This window comes from Bombus affinis, chromosome 2 (genome assembly GCF_024516045.1).
Source record: "Bombus affinis isolate iyBomAffi1 chromosome 2, iyBomAffi1.2, whole genome shotgun sequence".
In the NCBI taxonomy this organism is placed as follows: domain Eukaryota; kingdom Metazoa; phylum Arthropoda; class Insecta; order Hymenoptera; family Apidae; genus Bombus; species Bombus affinis.
Window position 1 is genome coordinate 6,363,632 of NC_066345.1, and position 16,188 is coordinate 6,379,819.

Below are 16,188 nucleotides of genomic sequence, written 5' to 3' on the forward strand. Positions count from 1 at the left end.
TGGATGCGCGCGCATATATTATGTATTTATCTCACAGAAAATGTAAGCTGTATTAAGTCTCTATATTTCGAATTCCCTAGAATTTAATAGCATAAAATATGAATTTACTAAAAAAATAGTATACAATTCGTGAATGTTGGACATGTCAAAGTATTTATTTGTTGTTAAAATAAGTTGTTGAAAATATTTGATAATATATATGTACATAAAAGAAGTAGAAGGAAACATAAAAATCATAATTAGAAAATTATTAAAATATGTATGCCTTATTACGTCATTAAAATTATTATCAAAATGAAGTAAAATGATTGTTACTTTATATTAAAAAGAAACAAAATGATATGTGGCATATTCAATATTTTAATTTTAGTTTTAATAATATTAAAAGATATCAGTTTGTAATATTGTAAGAAAGCATTAAAAAATATTATGAAATTAAATCTAAAATGTACTCTAAAGATTGGGCTTTTACGCTTCATAATAAAAGTGAATCTGACAACAATATTAGGAACTTCTTCTGTGATTAGGAACTTCTTCTTCTTCTACAATGATATAAATATAATCTAACCAGTTTTATAACCTATAAATGTTTATTAGTATAATATAAGTATGTTGTGACAGTAAGTGATAATACTAATATAAAACAATTACAGTATAATGCAACAGAATGTATAACAGTATATGTGAAATAGACTCTAAAGTCAAAACTCCTAAATACTTATTGAAAATCTTTTATTTTAGCTTTTTACAATATAATAGCTTTATACGATGTTTTATAAATTAATAACATTATTACATTGATGTGTTTTTGGCTGTAAAGGAAATTATGATAGGACTTCAAAATCAAATAATTGTGTTTCTGTTTTTTTTATTTCCAAGGAATGAAGAATTATGAAATCCTAGCACTTATATTATTATTAAAAATTAAAAACGATAATGCGCTACCTCTAAAGTGGTGTGCGAAATTTATCATGTTTTACAAATATTGACATGAAAATTTTTGTTCATATTTGCAAAAATTCTAGTTATTTCTCGTGAGTTATTCTTATTGCTCAGCTATTTATGGACATAGGAATATAAGAATCGAACATAAATGTCTAGTTCAGGCAAGGAGTGTGAAGTTACTTCTAGGGAACTGGGAACATGATCAGGTGATAATTGGAACTACATTGGTTATTGGTGACTTAGTGACTGACTCAATGATGTATGTCAGAAGGAGAAAACTAGTTACACTAATTTACTCTTGCTCGATGAGATTAAGAGATTGCGTTTGCCACGACCAATTATCAATGCGGCCCCAAAACTACGTTCTCCGCTTCCCAGAAATAGCTTCAGCACCCCTCAGTCATTACTCGTTCCCTATATTCCTATATCCATGGCTCATCTTCACTTATGCTATATATTCACTTAACCTCTTTCATTTAGACAATTTCATTTTTTAAATATTTTTATTTATTTATTTTTGAAGCTATAGTTCAGTTCTTACTTATTTTGCAGTACATTTACATTCTCTTTAAACAGTGTAAATATTTTACATACAGGCAAACACCTTTAATACCTTCTAAAGGTTTATACATATGTTATTTCTATTATTCCCAATATTTATATTTCATTTCCATTGCCCTACAATTATATTAATATCATTATTTTTATTATAACTTATTTTAAAAGTTAAGTATATTTCTATCAATTTTTTTAAGGAAGATATTAATGATAATCTACTTACTTCACTGCAATAAAATAGGACTTTCGATGCATGCAAAAGCAGTGTTGCCATCACGGTCGTGTATACAGGTTCGGTTATGATCATATATATAAACAGGTCCAACACTCATATACCAAAACCAGAGAGGTAACTTTTTCTCTGCTATTCCCCAACAAGTCTTCAGATTTGTTTATATGTATGACTGTAGTCTGTGTATATATTTTTTAATAATATTTGAGTGATATTTGAATTATTGATATTAAAGATTACAAATTTATCTCGACGATATTGTATTCACATCTACCGTCATGATATTTCTCAGTAATATACTAATATAAAACATTAATGGAATTATCATCATCATAATATAATTATTAAACATATATTTATATAGTAGATACATTGTAATATGAATAAAAGTTTACTCATATAACAATTATTAAATTGTTGTTAATTTAAACTAAAGAGTTAGAATTATTTCAATAATTTTGAAAAGGGAGAGAAGAGCAGAAGAAAGAGATAGAGTAGGAAACAAATAATATGTATTTCTTATTCTTAGAAAATAATAGTTCCACTTAACCTATGTCAGCAATATTCTAAAGTTACTCTCTATAATGATGTAAATTATCATTTTTTTTTTTTTTTTTAGATAAATTATAATGAAGTTCACACAATTATTATATAAACAACATATAGGTAAAGCAATAAGATATTTATGGCAACATCAACGAGAAAGACGTGTGCAAGTAACTAAAGCAGAAAAAATTTTAAAATCTATGAATTTTACAGTATATGATGCTGCAGAATTAATATCAGCAAAAAGGTAAAATACTTCATATATCACTGAGGTATAATATAATATACATCTTATTTAATTTGTTATTTTAACATTTATCTTTCATAGTTTTCATATTTATTTCTTTATACTTTATGTTGTTTGTTTCATAAAATTTCTAAAAAACATTGTTTTACTTAATTAATAATGCAAGGTTAATAACATATTTATATCCTTAATCTAAATAACTTCATAACTTAAATTATTGGATGTTACTTAATTTTAAAAATTATTTCGTCAAGTGATATAAAATAATATAAATATAATTTACCTAACTTGCAAATTATTCTATAGAAAGATTATTTTGAGAAAGATATTGCTTGATGTATTTACTTTTTGTAATTTTGGACATTGTAGGAATTTTTATAGTTAAATGTATCTTTTGTATCAAAATTTGGAAGAATATTAAATTATAATTCTCATTATTCTTATAATCTTATTAACAATTATAATATTTTACTTTATAAGAATTTATTTTTAAGGACATTGATATCTATAAAAACATCAATAATGCTATAATATAACTGTATAGAAGGTTACAAACTCTTTTTAAGATAAGTACTTAGCAACAAATGTTATTAAATATTCTTTTATATTCAACGAAATGAATAAATCCTTAATAAAGTATTTCGTTTTCACACACACACACACACACACACACACACACACACACACACACACACACACACACACACACACACACACACACACACACACACACACACACACACACACACACACACACACACACACACACACACACACACACACACACACACACACACACACACACACACACACACACACACACACACGTTATTAATTTTTCTTTGGTTAATTGACTTAATATATATTTATGAATTGAAAAACACTTTGTTAATTTGTAGCTACAAAGTTTTATTATAAATAAATTTCCTTTTTTTTCATATTAGAATTGAAAATTCAACTGTTTTTAATAAGTCAGAACCTAATTCCAAAAGTAAAAGTTGTTTGGTAATTGAAGATTGGAATGTTTTACAAGAAGGTGTACGACAAGCATGTGCATTAACGAAAACCCTAAAACTTGATGATGCATTACCAAAGAATATACAAGAGCTAATTACTGACGTTCCAGACAATATAGATAATTTATTAAAAAGGTATATTAATAAAAATATAACTATGTTTCATATAATTTCATTAGTCACTGTATTTGAAATATACAACTAATGATTTTCTTTTCTCAATTTAAAAATCATTTTAATTACTCAGATTTGTTTATACATCTGTAATATATGATGCACAGCAAGTAAAATTACCACGATTGAAAGATCCTAATCGACCTGCTTGGGTATTTCCAAGAGTATATGGTATATCTAATACAAGAAAAATGTGAGTATGAATCATCTGTATGATTACATTTACTTCATATTTCTTAATTTAAAATTTTAGTTCTATAACAAAGAATATGTTGTAGGCATAATTTGACAAAGAAGTTTTTACAACTTTGTGAATCATTATGTGGATTAAATGATGCACAATACAAATCAATAGTTCATGATGGACTTGCATCTATGTGTATAGGTATATTATTAAAAGAAAAATATTATAAAATATACATTAAACTTCATGTATTATATGTGTTGCACATTTATATATAATATTTCTATTTTTAATGATCATAAAAGACAATAATATTATAAAGTATTTGACTTTTTCAGTTACGATTATTATAAACCAACTAGGAATATTTATGATTCATAACTTTAAAATCATTACTTTTATTATTTGTACAAGTTAATTAAGATATTTTATTAGCACATTTTCGTGTATATGTCTATTCACAACCCCGTAATTTGTCACTTCATATATTTTAGGGAAAGAAAACGATTTTATAAAATTTTCCTTAAAAATGGATATAATGATGACATCTTCGATACCTCTAGCACCTATAGCTGATGTAAATATGGATAACGAATATGCAGTTCCTAATCTTCACCCACTACATTGTACTGTTGGTTTATCTAAATTGGATATTGATAACACTGAGGATTTATATCGTAAGTTGATTATAGTTATAGAAAGCTAGATTATAGTTTATAAATCATAATTAGGAAATTTAAACATGTACATTTTAACATTATAGCAATTGATAGAGAATCACCATTAATGAATGTTCACACTATTTTTATAAATCATAATCCAGAGGAAGTTAAAAATATAACTGAATTGCCAGTCACTGAAGATCAAATTCACGCACGTTCAATGATGAAATCATTTACTGTAGCAGCAACTTGTGCCCGACAAAAGTTTGGATTAAATGTAAAGAAGTTACCTGAACCTACTGTTGTGCAATGTGTTCAGTCAGATGGACAAAATTTTCATTTCTCTGTATACCAACTTAATACCTTAGATGTTGATGGCAAAGAAGGAATCAAAAATTTTTGGTGGTCAGAACCATCAATAAAATTATATGAAAAAGCTGTATATGAAAATGGGCAACCTTGTCTTACAGGCTACAATCGTGATGTTTTTAATAGATTTCTTGCATTTTATAAAAATAAATAAAATAAGATAATTATTGACAATAAACTCGTACGTCCTTTTTAAGAAAATATTCGAATTTTATGTACCTATAAAAATATTTATAGCTCTTATTCTATCAGCTTTAAAATGATTAAAATTAAATAATCTCGAAGTTTATTATAGTTAAACGTATAATTTATTTGTGTGGTCACTTCTATATATTATATCTTAATGTATATATTTCTGTTTTATTAATTATATGTGTACTTTGTTAATATGAACATTTATTATATAATAGTTAACAGATTTTTAAAAAGGGTAGTAGCTTGGATGTCTGTATTAATTTCTTTCTGCTTTATTTGATAGCGATGACTAATTTGTGGCTTTATCAAATGTTTTGAAGAAACATATGGTTTAATATGGAAATATGGATGTTGTAATGCCTGAAATAAGAAATAAGAAATATTTTAATTTTTGTTAGTAATTGCTTGCTGTATTTATTTTATTACACACTTCATCAGCTGTCAGACGTTGTGATGAATTGTAAATAAGAATTTTACTAATTAGATCAAGAGCTTCTTGTTCAGTATCTTCAAGAATTTCATCCCATGATATTCCCTTATGGTATGGAAATGTAATTTTATTATAATCAGGTAATATACTTAAATCTGGCCACGTTTCTGATGTAGGAGAACCTAAATATTTTAAAACTATTGCTAACTGCTCAATATCTGTCTCTCCCTGTAAGTTTGATGTTTACTATATAATTCATATCAAAATTAACATCAATAATTGAGTAAAAATAGAAATGTCTTACAGGAAATAATGGTGATCTGTTATATAATTCACCAAAAATGCATCCAATAGACCACATATCAATTGCTGATGTATAATATCGTGCACCATATAATAATTCAGGTGCTCTATACCATCTAGTGGCAATTTGGTGAGAATATGGTTTTGTTACATTCTTCCACAATAATCTTCCTAAACCAAAATCAGCAATTTTCAAAATACCTTTTTCATTTATCAGTAAATTAGCAGGTTTTAAGTCCTAAAAATAGTATTTTAGTATTCTCGCTATAATTCAATAGAATTTTAAAGGTAAAAAGTAAATAAACCAAAAATTTAAAATATATAACATTCTATGTATAAATTTAATATGTATGTAATTAAAGTTCTTCAGCTATACTTATTATTATTATTATTATTGTTGTTGTTGTTGTTGTTATTATTATTATTATTATGCTTAAGTTTATATTAAAAAATATAAATATTTCCTACTCTATGTATTATATTTTTTCCATGTATATATGCAATGCCCTCTAAAATCATTTTTGTATAAATTTTTATTTGAACTCGAGTTAATAATATATCATTGTCTCTTATTATTTCCCATAGACCTGTCGGCATATATTCAAATACCATTATAAAATCCAAACCAGTAGGGAAAGCATCTAATAACTCTATGACCTGTATTAAACAATCTTTTTTATTAAATTTATTTCTATATTATTAATAAGGAAGTTCTTTTTTTATAAAATTGTTTATATGAATTATATACATATATATTATATATAAAGTAATTGAGATAAACATACATTGGGATGTTTTAATTGTTGTAAAATTTTTATTTCTCGAATAATAGATATGGATATACCATTATCAATATTCTTTAAGAACAACTTTTTTAATGCAACATCCTTTTCTGTTTCCACATCATGCGCTTTTAAAACAATACCTTGTGCTCCTTTTCCAATTTTCCCTGTGACTATATATCTCTCCATATTCAAGATATTTATGAGTTAATATCAATTATAATATTAAAATAATTCCACATTTTAGAGATAAATAAGATTGTTTTTATTTTTTAGCAAATATACTATATTTGTTAAAATATATGACATAATTTTATAAGTTTACAGTATATATATTTTCTTTCATTGAAATTTTTATCTCTTTCTCTCTCTTTCTCTCATTGAAATTTATGGACATAATTTAATAAACGAAAAGCTGAATAAATATATCATAATGCTTATACGTAATAACACCAGGTCTCGGTTTCGTTACATAGTAACGTCAATGATGTCAACTAATGGTTTCCATAGTTACAATTGAAAATGCTTGACTAACCTTATCTTTGGTTAGCTGTGATTAAAGCCTGTTTTCCACTTGCGACTAATCGCGCAAGACGACAAAACCCATCGTTGAATATGACATAATTTTCACCAGCAGTTTTATAGCAGTCAATTAATGTAAACAGTGAAGGCAATAAGTGGGAAAATCAGTCATAATCTATTGATATAATATATGTTAGTAAATTTCAAAAGTGATAAATTATATATGTATCTATAATGTATGAATAAAATGTAGGAATTGGAATAGAATATATTCTGTAACTTTATAGTAATTTTAATGGAAATTTATTAGATATTTGTAACTATGAGTAATAGAAAATCGAACAATTTTTATAAGAACAAATGGTATCTTGGTAAAAAGAAGTCATCAAAATCTAAAAACAGTAAGATATTCTTTGTTCATTTTGATAAATCTATAGTTTTAAATAATTTAGTGAAATATAATCAAATACAATTAATGAATTTGTGTTTACCTTTTGTACATATGTACATCACATTTTTATTTTAATATTTGAAATATACGAAACGTTTTTTTAAGTATTGATTATTTAGTGTGTTGTAATATAGTAAAATGACGTTAATTATATGTGAAAAGGAGAAATGATGATCGTCTTTTTTATCACATATTGCTTCTTTTTATATTTAAAGAAACTTATTAAGGTAAGCTCAATAATTTATGACTCAAAGCCAACATGAATTTATGAAGATCATACATAAATGAAAGTATCAATATGGGTTTCTAAGTTATTAAATTATCATTAGATGTTTAATTATCATGCTTAATTTAGCTGTTACAACATTGACTGCCATAGTGTTAATACTTTTTTCAGTGTCTTAAGTATATAATGTTTTTATGCATATATCATATACTTTTGTATTTTAGATTACATAGCCTATATTGTGTATATATAAATAAAGATATGCTTGTAGACCACAGGTGATTTTCATAATAGATAAATGCAAATTAGTAGTAGCCCATGTAGTCTCTTAGAAAATATAATTGTGAATCATTGTTGATTTATATATTAATCAATATGTTAATAGCTAATAATTAGGATGTTTACCACTATGTGATGCATCTAAATAACATAATAATCTTTAAATTTTCTCATTTTATTTAGCATTCTTAATTAGCTTGGTTGGATGTATGCTTAATTACATAATCTTGGTATTGATTTATTTGATTAACTATCAGGATTTATAAGTATTTTCATAGACATAATATATATTACTAACATTTCATGATATAAGAGATTAAGATAGAAAAAGAATAATTGCAATTTGTATTCAATAACACAATGTCGTAATTAGAAATATATAATAGAAATATAACAAGTATAGAATACTATATTTTAAGAGGTGTTTATATGTAGAAGCAGCGTACTATTAAATTAACAGTTATAATATTGAAATATAAATAATGAAGATGGGATTTTATTAACAAAAAGTGCAGTTGTATGTATGGATACATTTGTAAGTATAGTTGTATCATAAAAAGATAAAACTTGTTGAACTATACAAAATTTTCTATTATGGTTTTCTTCCACTTTCATTTAAAATAAAGCTATAATCTTGTCTAGTTATTAGACTTAATGTTTACATAGAGTGGTTCAAACATAATGTCACGAAATGTTTTTTCTTAAATTATTAGAGGTGACAAATTTCATTTTTCGCATTTAATTGGAATATTGAGCTTTTCTACAAAATAAATAGTTCTACAAAATAAACTGCTTGCCTTATCTGGGAGAAAGAAGATGGATCTTCGACTAGTTTTTCATATATACCTGCACACATTTGATATCCATTAACATATTTTATTATTTCATTATTATATTTATATTAATATTATATTATATATATTATTTTATTATTATCACGTTTAAATTAAAATAGCTATTATTATAAATTGAATATGTGTACTGTATCATAGTGTTATGATTTGTAACATACTTATTAGAAAAATACTCTAGTTATTAGTTTAAGTGTATTACTGTGAGAATTTTCAATACAGCAGGGCTTACGTGAAATAATAGCAAATTAATTATAAAAATAATAGGTAAATGAATAATTGATATTATCTTACGAAATAGAATAATTGTTATTATCTTATGGAAGCGATTGAAAAAAACTCAAATTCAAAGTTCAGTTTGAATTGATGATATTTATTTTTAATTGAGTTATAAGACATTTCTTATAACCTCGCATATGCATGTTACGTACGAACTTTCATCTCGAATATTCAAGCACGTTCCACCCTCTCTGTATATAAATAAAAGCTTTCGAGACCAGGTCATTTTATCCGTTCGTTGGTAACTAATATAGACGCATACGTTGTCACAGACGCTTAATTCTATGTAGAATTCTTCGTTGTAGTAGTAGCAGTTTTTCGCAAATATTTCGTAAATAGACTCTTTGTATGTATCTGTTCAAAAACCCATGTCCTCGGTTTTATTAGGTCATCCCATAAGTTCGTGCCGACTTTTGTGTATACATTTCATGTGTCGATTTATAAACATACGGCGATAAGGGACCAATGCGCTTGAAAAATGGGAAGAAGTTGTACAACGAGAGGGGGATTACATTTTTTCATGAAACTGAAAGGTATGTAAACAATCTTAACATATATAACCGCTCGAAAAACGGAACGAACTTATGGGATGACCTAATACAATATACAATTGGCCGGGAGCGGTGTTCAGCTGGATATTTTGACTGACAAGTTAAGTCAATACAAGGACATTTGCTTTAATGCATTTATAAAGAATACCCATTTCCATTGACAAGTTAAATTAACTCAGCCATTTGAAAAATCAATTTCGTAAAATCATTTCTACTAAAACAAAGTTTAGTTGTCACGTAAGCGATTTTTCGGAGACCTCAATGACCTACCAGGGGGTCTTTCCATTTCTACACGCATGGACTAGGCAGTCTATGCCACTATCGGCTGATCGCCACGCTATTGTTTCTGCTCGTCAGTTGTCAGTTTATAAACTTGTAATGATTGGCAATTAAAATTTTATCGAATGATGAATAATAAAAAAAGAACAATCAATAAATGCAAAATTCTGTATCTAATACATATGTGTATGTATTACTACTGTTTTGTGTATCTATTGTTAATATTTGACAGAAACTCAAAATTTAATGGTTTTATTTACGTTTTTCAATAGTTTAAAAATATTTTTTGCTTTTTTACTGTTACTATTCAACCATCTGAATAATAGTTTGTGTCCTTGTAATCACCAAACATTCTTATAATTTGCAAAAAAAGCAAATTTAATAAACATAGGAATAATAAATAACAGATAGCAAATATTAATGGTAAATAGTAAATAATTTATATAATTCTGATCCATGACTCATCTGTTGGAAAACTCCAAACTACAATAAACCACGTGTGGCGGACTTGATTCCGACAGGCACAATATAAATCTGTAGCAGTTCCTCAAGGAATTTTCCTGAACCACACTTCTGTGAAGGTTTTTTCTTCGACGACGAGGCAGTTTTCGCCTGCTCTCGCAAACGGAACAAGGCCGTTGACCACTAACATGTGTAGGAAAAAGTTGCCAGGATCACGTCTCCAACCACATATTAAAAAGAATCATCGAAATCGGAGAGACTGAGTTCTATCTGTACATACACCAAAACATGTCTTCTTTCGTGTATATTAGAAATTTGTCAGGATAGGTTCGCTTGCCAAAAAGCATTACTGTCTTTCCTATTCTGTGACCAGATCTTTTAGAACCTTAGACATAGTCTTTATTCTCTGACAATATGACGTCACGGTCGCGTCACTTGCCATTAGTAAACTATCTTACTCTTTATTTAACTAAATAGTCATATTATCGACATCTCATAGTTCAACGACCTGGCGATCGATTTTAACCCCAAACATTCAGTCGAGCATCCTGCCAAGGCCGTTACTGATTCCTCCTCCTAAATAGCGGTGGGCTATTTGCCATAATATCGTTAAGAAAATGTGTTGCCACTAACACATACATCAATTATTCGAAATCGCTTACATATTGAAGTATTTATATTTGAAAATGATTAATGTAAAAAATACTTTTACTTTCACTTTGTCAAATTTAGTGTATGGAGTGATTTTATTTTGATTTTTGGTGTTTTTCATTTTCGTATTTGTAAATCCTTTTAACGATTGTCTTAAAGTCAGTTTTTATTACAATAAAGATGAATAATATGTCAATATATTAAGACCATAGGACATTTTTACTTTTGTTTAATTGGTTGATGCAATAAAATCGTTCATAATAGCAATCCTCTAATCATTTTAAGCAGTGTATTTAAGCATTAAACGTTAGATTCTAATGGCATAATAATCAAACTTTTATTTGTTGGAATTTTAATTTTGATATACATATAAACTTATTTATGTTATATCTATATAATTAATAATTTATAGATTACAATGACAATCAAAACGATGAAAAGAAATGTCAACGTTTGGACCCTATTGAAACATATAATTTATTAAACGTAGATAATACTTACGTAGATTTCAATATTCCATACTATGGATGGAAGCTATTTTTTTCTGATGAAGGTAGAAACATTTTTTATATTTCTTATTAAATTGGGTTAATGGCAAATTGAAATACAATAGTTATATAAAAATAATTCATAGATAAGTATTAATGTTGGAAAAATAATTTGTTTTTTAGTTTATAAAAATGACTCTGATACTGTTAAAAAAATACAAATAGTAGAAAGATTTATAAATAGACATCAACGATTGTCAACATTACTTTCGTTGGAAAATTTAGAAAATGGCATAATTTTTATTATTGACATATGTGAATTATACAATGATAAAATTTTTATGGATGAATGGTCTGATTTTAAGAAAGATATATATGAAAATCCATTGTATATCTTAAATTCTTTTAAATTGGCTATACATCAGGTATACTTATAATATTTTTTTATAATTAGTATATTTATTCACGAAATATTAAGTTCTGTATTTTTAGCAAATTTTAAATACAGTACCACGAAAAAGTCTAAGTTCTGCAAATATTATAAGTACACTTTCTACTGTTAGAATAAAAATATTAAATTATCAACCGATTATGTGTTTGCAAGATTTGAAAGCAAATTCTTACGGTATGTATACAATTCCTTGAGTAATAAAGATAATAATTTTGTTTAATTCTGACCTAATTCTATTTTTGTATATTTAATTTTCTTAACAGGGAGATTAGTATCAATTAGAGGCTGTGTAATAAGAGTAGGCCACATAAAACATCTTGCGCAATGGATTATGTTCGCTTGTCGTAAATGTAATTTACAGAAAATAGTGAAACAGCCATTAGGAGTTTATACAGTTCCAAGAATATGTAATACATGTGGCATGTCTAAATTTCGTGTGATATTAGATTCATCATTGGTGAAAAGTATCTCATTTCAAACAATTAAAATACAAGAACTTTTAAATAACGATCAGGTTCGTACTTCTATTAGAAATAAAAAAGATCATTTTTATTTTGTGTGCGTATGCTTATATAAATGAAGCTCAGAGTTACAATTCATTTTAATAAATTTATTATGTTATATACTATGTATAAAACTACTCATTAATTTTTGAGTAAATTGTTTCGAACAATTAAATTTATACTCTTACTCAAATGAAATTTTTAAAAATTATATTTTTTAAAATAGTCATAATAATTCATCATAATAATTCGTCATAAACATAAATAATATAAAAGAATTGATTCTTCATAGCATTACTCTTTCATATAGATAGTGTGAATAATATTGCTACAAAAGAATAAATAATTTTACTTATAGATTTAAAAACTGTCCAAAATGAATTAACTTATAACTCATTAATATTGCTGGCTTGTTTTATATATGTACATATCTTTTTTCGTATAGAACAGTAAAGGAAGTATGCCTAGAATGATTGACATCGAATTAATGGATGACTTAGTCAATACTTGTATGCCTGGAGATGATATTACTTTAACAGGAATTATAAAGGTAAAGTGTACTTAGATATATGTGGTAGATTACAAAAGAGTTTCGATGTTTGCAATTAAGTGTTTAATTTATATTTGTAATCGATTTTCGAGCAAGTTAAGGCATTTATATACACGAATTGTTTCACATTCAAATAATTCTTTTGAGAAACTAATTTTTCTATTTTATAATGTTCTCATTTTAACTAAATATTTTTATCTTTAAGTATATTTTTGCATCGTTAGCTTTAGATAATTCGCCTATATTTTATTAAAAACATATAATCTATGTTTTTTTATTCATATTACAATGTTATGATCTGACATACTGTGTTACATAGGGTAATAATAATGCAAAGCCTCGAAATAAGATCTCATTTTCTTTGTACATGGAAGCTATTACGATAATTAATAATAAACAAAGACTTCAGGATAAAAATATCATAAATAATGAAATGTCGATAAAGGATTATTTAGCAATAAAGGTATATGAATTGAAAATATATGTTATAATTTAAGTAATCTATTCTGTGAAGTATTTATGTTTTATTAATTCTGATAGGAGGTATATAACACACCAAATATTTTTCCGCTGTTGGTACATTCCTTATGTCCAAGTATATATGGTCATGAAATTGTCAAGGCCGGACTGATGTTGAGCTTATTTGGTGGAAATGTAGAAAACTCAGAATCACGAGAAAATATTCATGTATTAGTAGTTGGTGATCCTGGTCTTGGAAAATCGCAAATGTTACAAGCTTGTGAGCGAATTGCTGTCAAAGGTACAACAAAACGAATAAGAATTTTATTATATAATTGTATAGAGGATGTCTGAGCAGATATTGATTTTTTAGTTTACGTCGCTATTTTAGAAGTTACTATTATAAAAGTTGAATGGTTTTATATTCCGATGTTATTAATTTTCCTGTAGATGAGCACATAAAGATTATGTGAAGGTCAACTTTTTTTTTTTAATGGAATCGTATATCTTTTAATACATTAATTGGTGCAGTTCGATACTCTTTATAACAATTAATAATATCAGAATATATAAAGTCATTCAACCTTTACCTGAAATATTTTTTGCTACGGGTAATAAAAGTGACGTAAATCAAGATGCCAATATCAGGTGAGACACCTTGTATAATATCGAAGAATTTGTAACAACGATTTTTATAGGTGTATATGTGTGTGGAAATTCAAGTACATCTTCTGGTTTGACAATAACGCTAACAAAAGAAAATAAAAATAATAAATTTAATTTAGAACCAGGAGCATTAGTTTTGACAGATAGAGGCTGTTGTTGTATTGATGAATTTGACAAAATGCATAAACAACATTCGGTAAAGCTGTTAGAACTATTTAGAGCTGTTTTGCTATAAAGCTATTAAATATCAAATTAATAAAAACTTAGCATTCTTAATATCATATTCGTATAATGAATAGTTGATTATGGTTTATCACTTTATATTAAAAAGCAAATTGTTTAAATTATAGGTTTTATTAGAAGCTATGGAACAACAAAGTGTAAGCATTGCTAAATCGGGAATAATATGTTCTCTTCCTGCTAGAGCATCAATTCTCGCAGCTGCTAATCCAATTGGTGGTCGATTTAATAGAACTAAAACAGTACTGCAAAACTTAAAAATGAGTGTTCCCCTCTTGTCACGTTTTGATCTAATATTTTCATTATTAGATGAACCGAATAAGGTGCATACTTAATATTTAATATTTATACATACACAAGTGAATACTTCTAATTAAGATTATATTTTCTGTTTACAATAGCATATAGATGATTTATTATGCAATCATGTTATGTCAATTCATGGTGATTTCAACACAACTAACAGTGTGCAAAGTAGTACATCTCAACATATAAATATATCACATACAACTAAACTTTCATTAAGGTAATTAAAACATATTAGACATAATAATTGTTCAACATATATAAACATATATTTATTTTTTATAAAAAAATTTTTAGAGATAGACTGAAAGTTCCTATAGCAGAAAATACGAATATCATTCCACAGTCAATTCTCAGAAAATATATTGCGTATGCACGGCAATATGTTAAGCCGAAGTTAACTAAAGAAGCAGCTAACATATTACAAAATTATTATTTAGAGCTCCGAGATCAGAATAATAAAGTTGGTGGTTTATCTGTCTGTAATAGACAATTAGAAGCCATGATACGATTAACAGAGGTTCCATTATTTTTGTGTTTGTTATTTTGAATTTTTAATCTATGCATATACATATGTATAAATTTTGAATTGAAATATCTTTTTTCTCCTGAAACGAAAATTAAAATTCTTACATAGGCTAGAGCAAAATTGGAATTACGTACAGAGGCAATAGAAACAGATGCTTTGGATGTGATAGAAATTTTACAACATACGTTTGATGACAAAATTACAAATTGCCAATCCTTAAGTACAAAAAATATAACTAATCGAAAAGTAAGTAAGTTAATATAGATTCACGAGAGACTGTGAGGTACTAATATGTATTTTTTGTTCAAAGATTAAAGAGTTTATAAAGATACTAAGAAAAGAAGCAATTTCTAACAATAGTAAGATATTTTCTATGAAAAGATTGCGTGAAATCGTATCGGATAAGAAAATTTTGATGAATGACTTCTCTGAATTTATTGCGAAATTAAACGAAAACGGCATTTTATTGAAAATGGATAGTAATACGTTCAAATTTATTTCTTTAGATTAAGTATATATATAATGTTTATTATATTATTTCATTGTATTTCTCGAGATCTAAGTAATTTATGTTGTTACACTAATTTTATGACACTGTAATTGTAATAAACAACACATAATATTTGTATTAATGATTAGCATCAAATGCTGTGATATGATGATGTTTTTCAAAATTATTATAAGATTGTACTACAATATTACATTTGGCATTATTGTTGATAATATAAAATAAACAAATTTACATTACATTACATTATATTATCTGTTAGTTTTCATACGTTTTTACACTTCAAAACAGTCA

The 16,188-nt window shown here is 26.3% G+C and overlaps 3 protein-coding genes and 1 long non-coding RNA gene across 8 annotated transcripts; 2 read left to right on the forward strand and 2 right to left on the reverse strand.

Moving 5' to 3' along the window:
- Window positions 1-851: 851 nt before the first annotated feature.
- LOC126928377 (uncharacterized) lies at window positions 852-1,873 on the reverse strand. The gene is made up of 2 exons (XR_007716592.1): window positions 1,727-1,873; window positions 852-1,623 (listed from the first exon to the last, which is right to left on the reverse strand). It is a non-coding gene; the product is annotated as an uncharacterized LOC126928377 (long non-coding RNA).
- On the forward strand, window positions 1,745-5,529 carry LOC126928283 (39S ribosomal protein L37, mitochondrial). Of its 4 annotated transcripts, none has more exons than XM_050744105.1 (7): window positions 1,745-1,852; window positions 2,355-2,528; window positions 3,473-3,679; window positions 3,792-3,911; window positions 3,997-4,103; window positions 4,397-4,579; window positions 4,666-5,529. In XM_050744105.1, the coding sequence occupies exons 2-7, from the start codon at window positions 2,365-2,367 to the stop codon at window positions 5,085-5,087; spliced, it is 1,203 nt and encodes a 400-aa protein (XP_050600062.1). In that variant the 5' UTR covers window positions 1,745-1,852; window positions 2,355-2,364; the 3' UTR covers window positions 5,088-5,529. The 4 variants fall into 4 exon arrangements, with proteins under 4 accessions (XP_050600062.1, XP_050600072.1, XP_050600068.1 ...); XM_050744115.1 differs by lacking the exon at window positions 1,745-1,852 and adding an exon at window positions 1,888-2,026; XM_050744111.1 differs by lacking the exon at window positions 1,745-1,852 and adding an exon at window positions 2,046-2,306.
- Window positions 5,219-7,234, reverse strand: LOC126928308 (cyclin-dependent kinase 20). Its single transcript, XM_050744117.1, has 5 exons — window positions 6,647-7,234; window positions 6,330-6,518; window positions 5,863-6,099; window positions 5,559-5,786; window positions 5,219-5,488 (listed from the first exon to the last, which is right to left on the reverse strand). Exons 1-5 carry the CDS (start codon window positions 6,830-6,832, stop codon window positions 5,333-5,335), a joined length of 996 nt encoding a protein of 331 aa, XP_050600074.1. The 5' UTR covers window positions 6,833-7,234; the 3' UTR covers window positions 5,219-5,332.
- A 75-nt stretch (window positions 7,235-7,309) lies between these two features.
- Window positions 7,310-16,143, forward strand: LOC126928239 (DNA helicase MCM8-like). Of its 2 annotated transcripts, XM_050744074.1 has the most exons (15): window positions 7,468-7,566; window positions 9,639-9,784; window positions 11,607-11,747; window positions 11,866-12,107; window positions 12,175-12,307; window positions 12,397-12,647; window positions 13,082-13,186; window positions 13,506-13,649; window positions 13,727-13,946; window positions 14,344-14,507; window positions 14,662-14,874; window positions 14,953-15,077; window positions 15,155-15,377; window positions 15,495-15,632; window positions 15,697-16,143. In XM_050744074.1, exons 2-15 carry the CDS (start codon window positions 9,730-9,732, stop codon window positions 15,895-15,897), a joined length of 2,355 nt encoding a protein of 784 aa, XP_050600031.1. In that variant the 5' UTR covers window positions 7,468-7,566; window positions 9,639-9,729; the 3' UTR covers window positions 15,898-16,143. The 2 variants fall into 2 exon arrangements, with proteins under 2 accessions (XP_050600028.1, XP_050600031.1); XM_050744071.1 differs by lacking the exon at window positions 9,639-9,784 and having other exon boundaries at window positions 7,310-7,566.
- Window positions 16,144-16,188: the final 45 nt, after the last annotated feature.

Bases quoted from the DNA above. Each gene is read 5' to 3' on its own strand.
- LOC126928283 (XM_050744105.1), top strand. From the start codon at position 2,365: ATGAAGTTCACACAATTATTATATAAACAACATATAGGTAAAGCAATA. The intron at 2,529-3,472 runs GTAAAATACTTC...TTTTCATATTAG, and splicing joins GAATTAATATCAGCAAAAAG to AATTGAAAATTCAACTGTTT. The intron at 3,680-3,791 runs GTATATTAATAA...TTAATTACTCAG, and splicing joins ATAGATAATTTATTAAAAAG to ATTTGTTTATACATCTGTAA.
- LOC126928308 (XM_050744117.1), bottom strand. From the start codon at position 6,832: ATGGAGAGATATATAGTCACAGGGAAAATTGGAAAAGGAGCACAAGGT. The intron at 6,100-6,329 runs GTAGGAAATATT...TACTATTTTTAG, and splicing joins GAAAAAATATAATACATAGA to GACTTAAAACCTGCTAATTT. The intron at 5,489-5,558 runs GTGTGTAATAAA...TTCTTATTTCAG, and splicing joins AACGTCTGACAGCTGATGAA to GCATTACAACATCCATATTT.
- LOC126928239 (XM_050744071.1), top strand. From the start codon at position 7,488: ATGAGTAATAGAAAATCGAACAATTTTTATAAGAACAAATGGTATCTT. The intron at 7,567-11,606 runs GTAAGATATTCT...AATAATTTATAG, and splicing joins GTCATCAAAATCTAAAAACA to ATTACAATGACAATCAAAAC. The intron at 13,947-14,343 runs GTACAACAAAAC...CGATTTTTATAG, and splicing joins TGAGCGAATTGCTGTCAAAG to GTGTATATGTGTGTGGAAAT.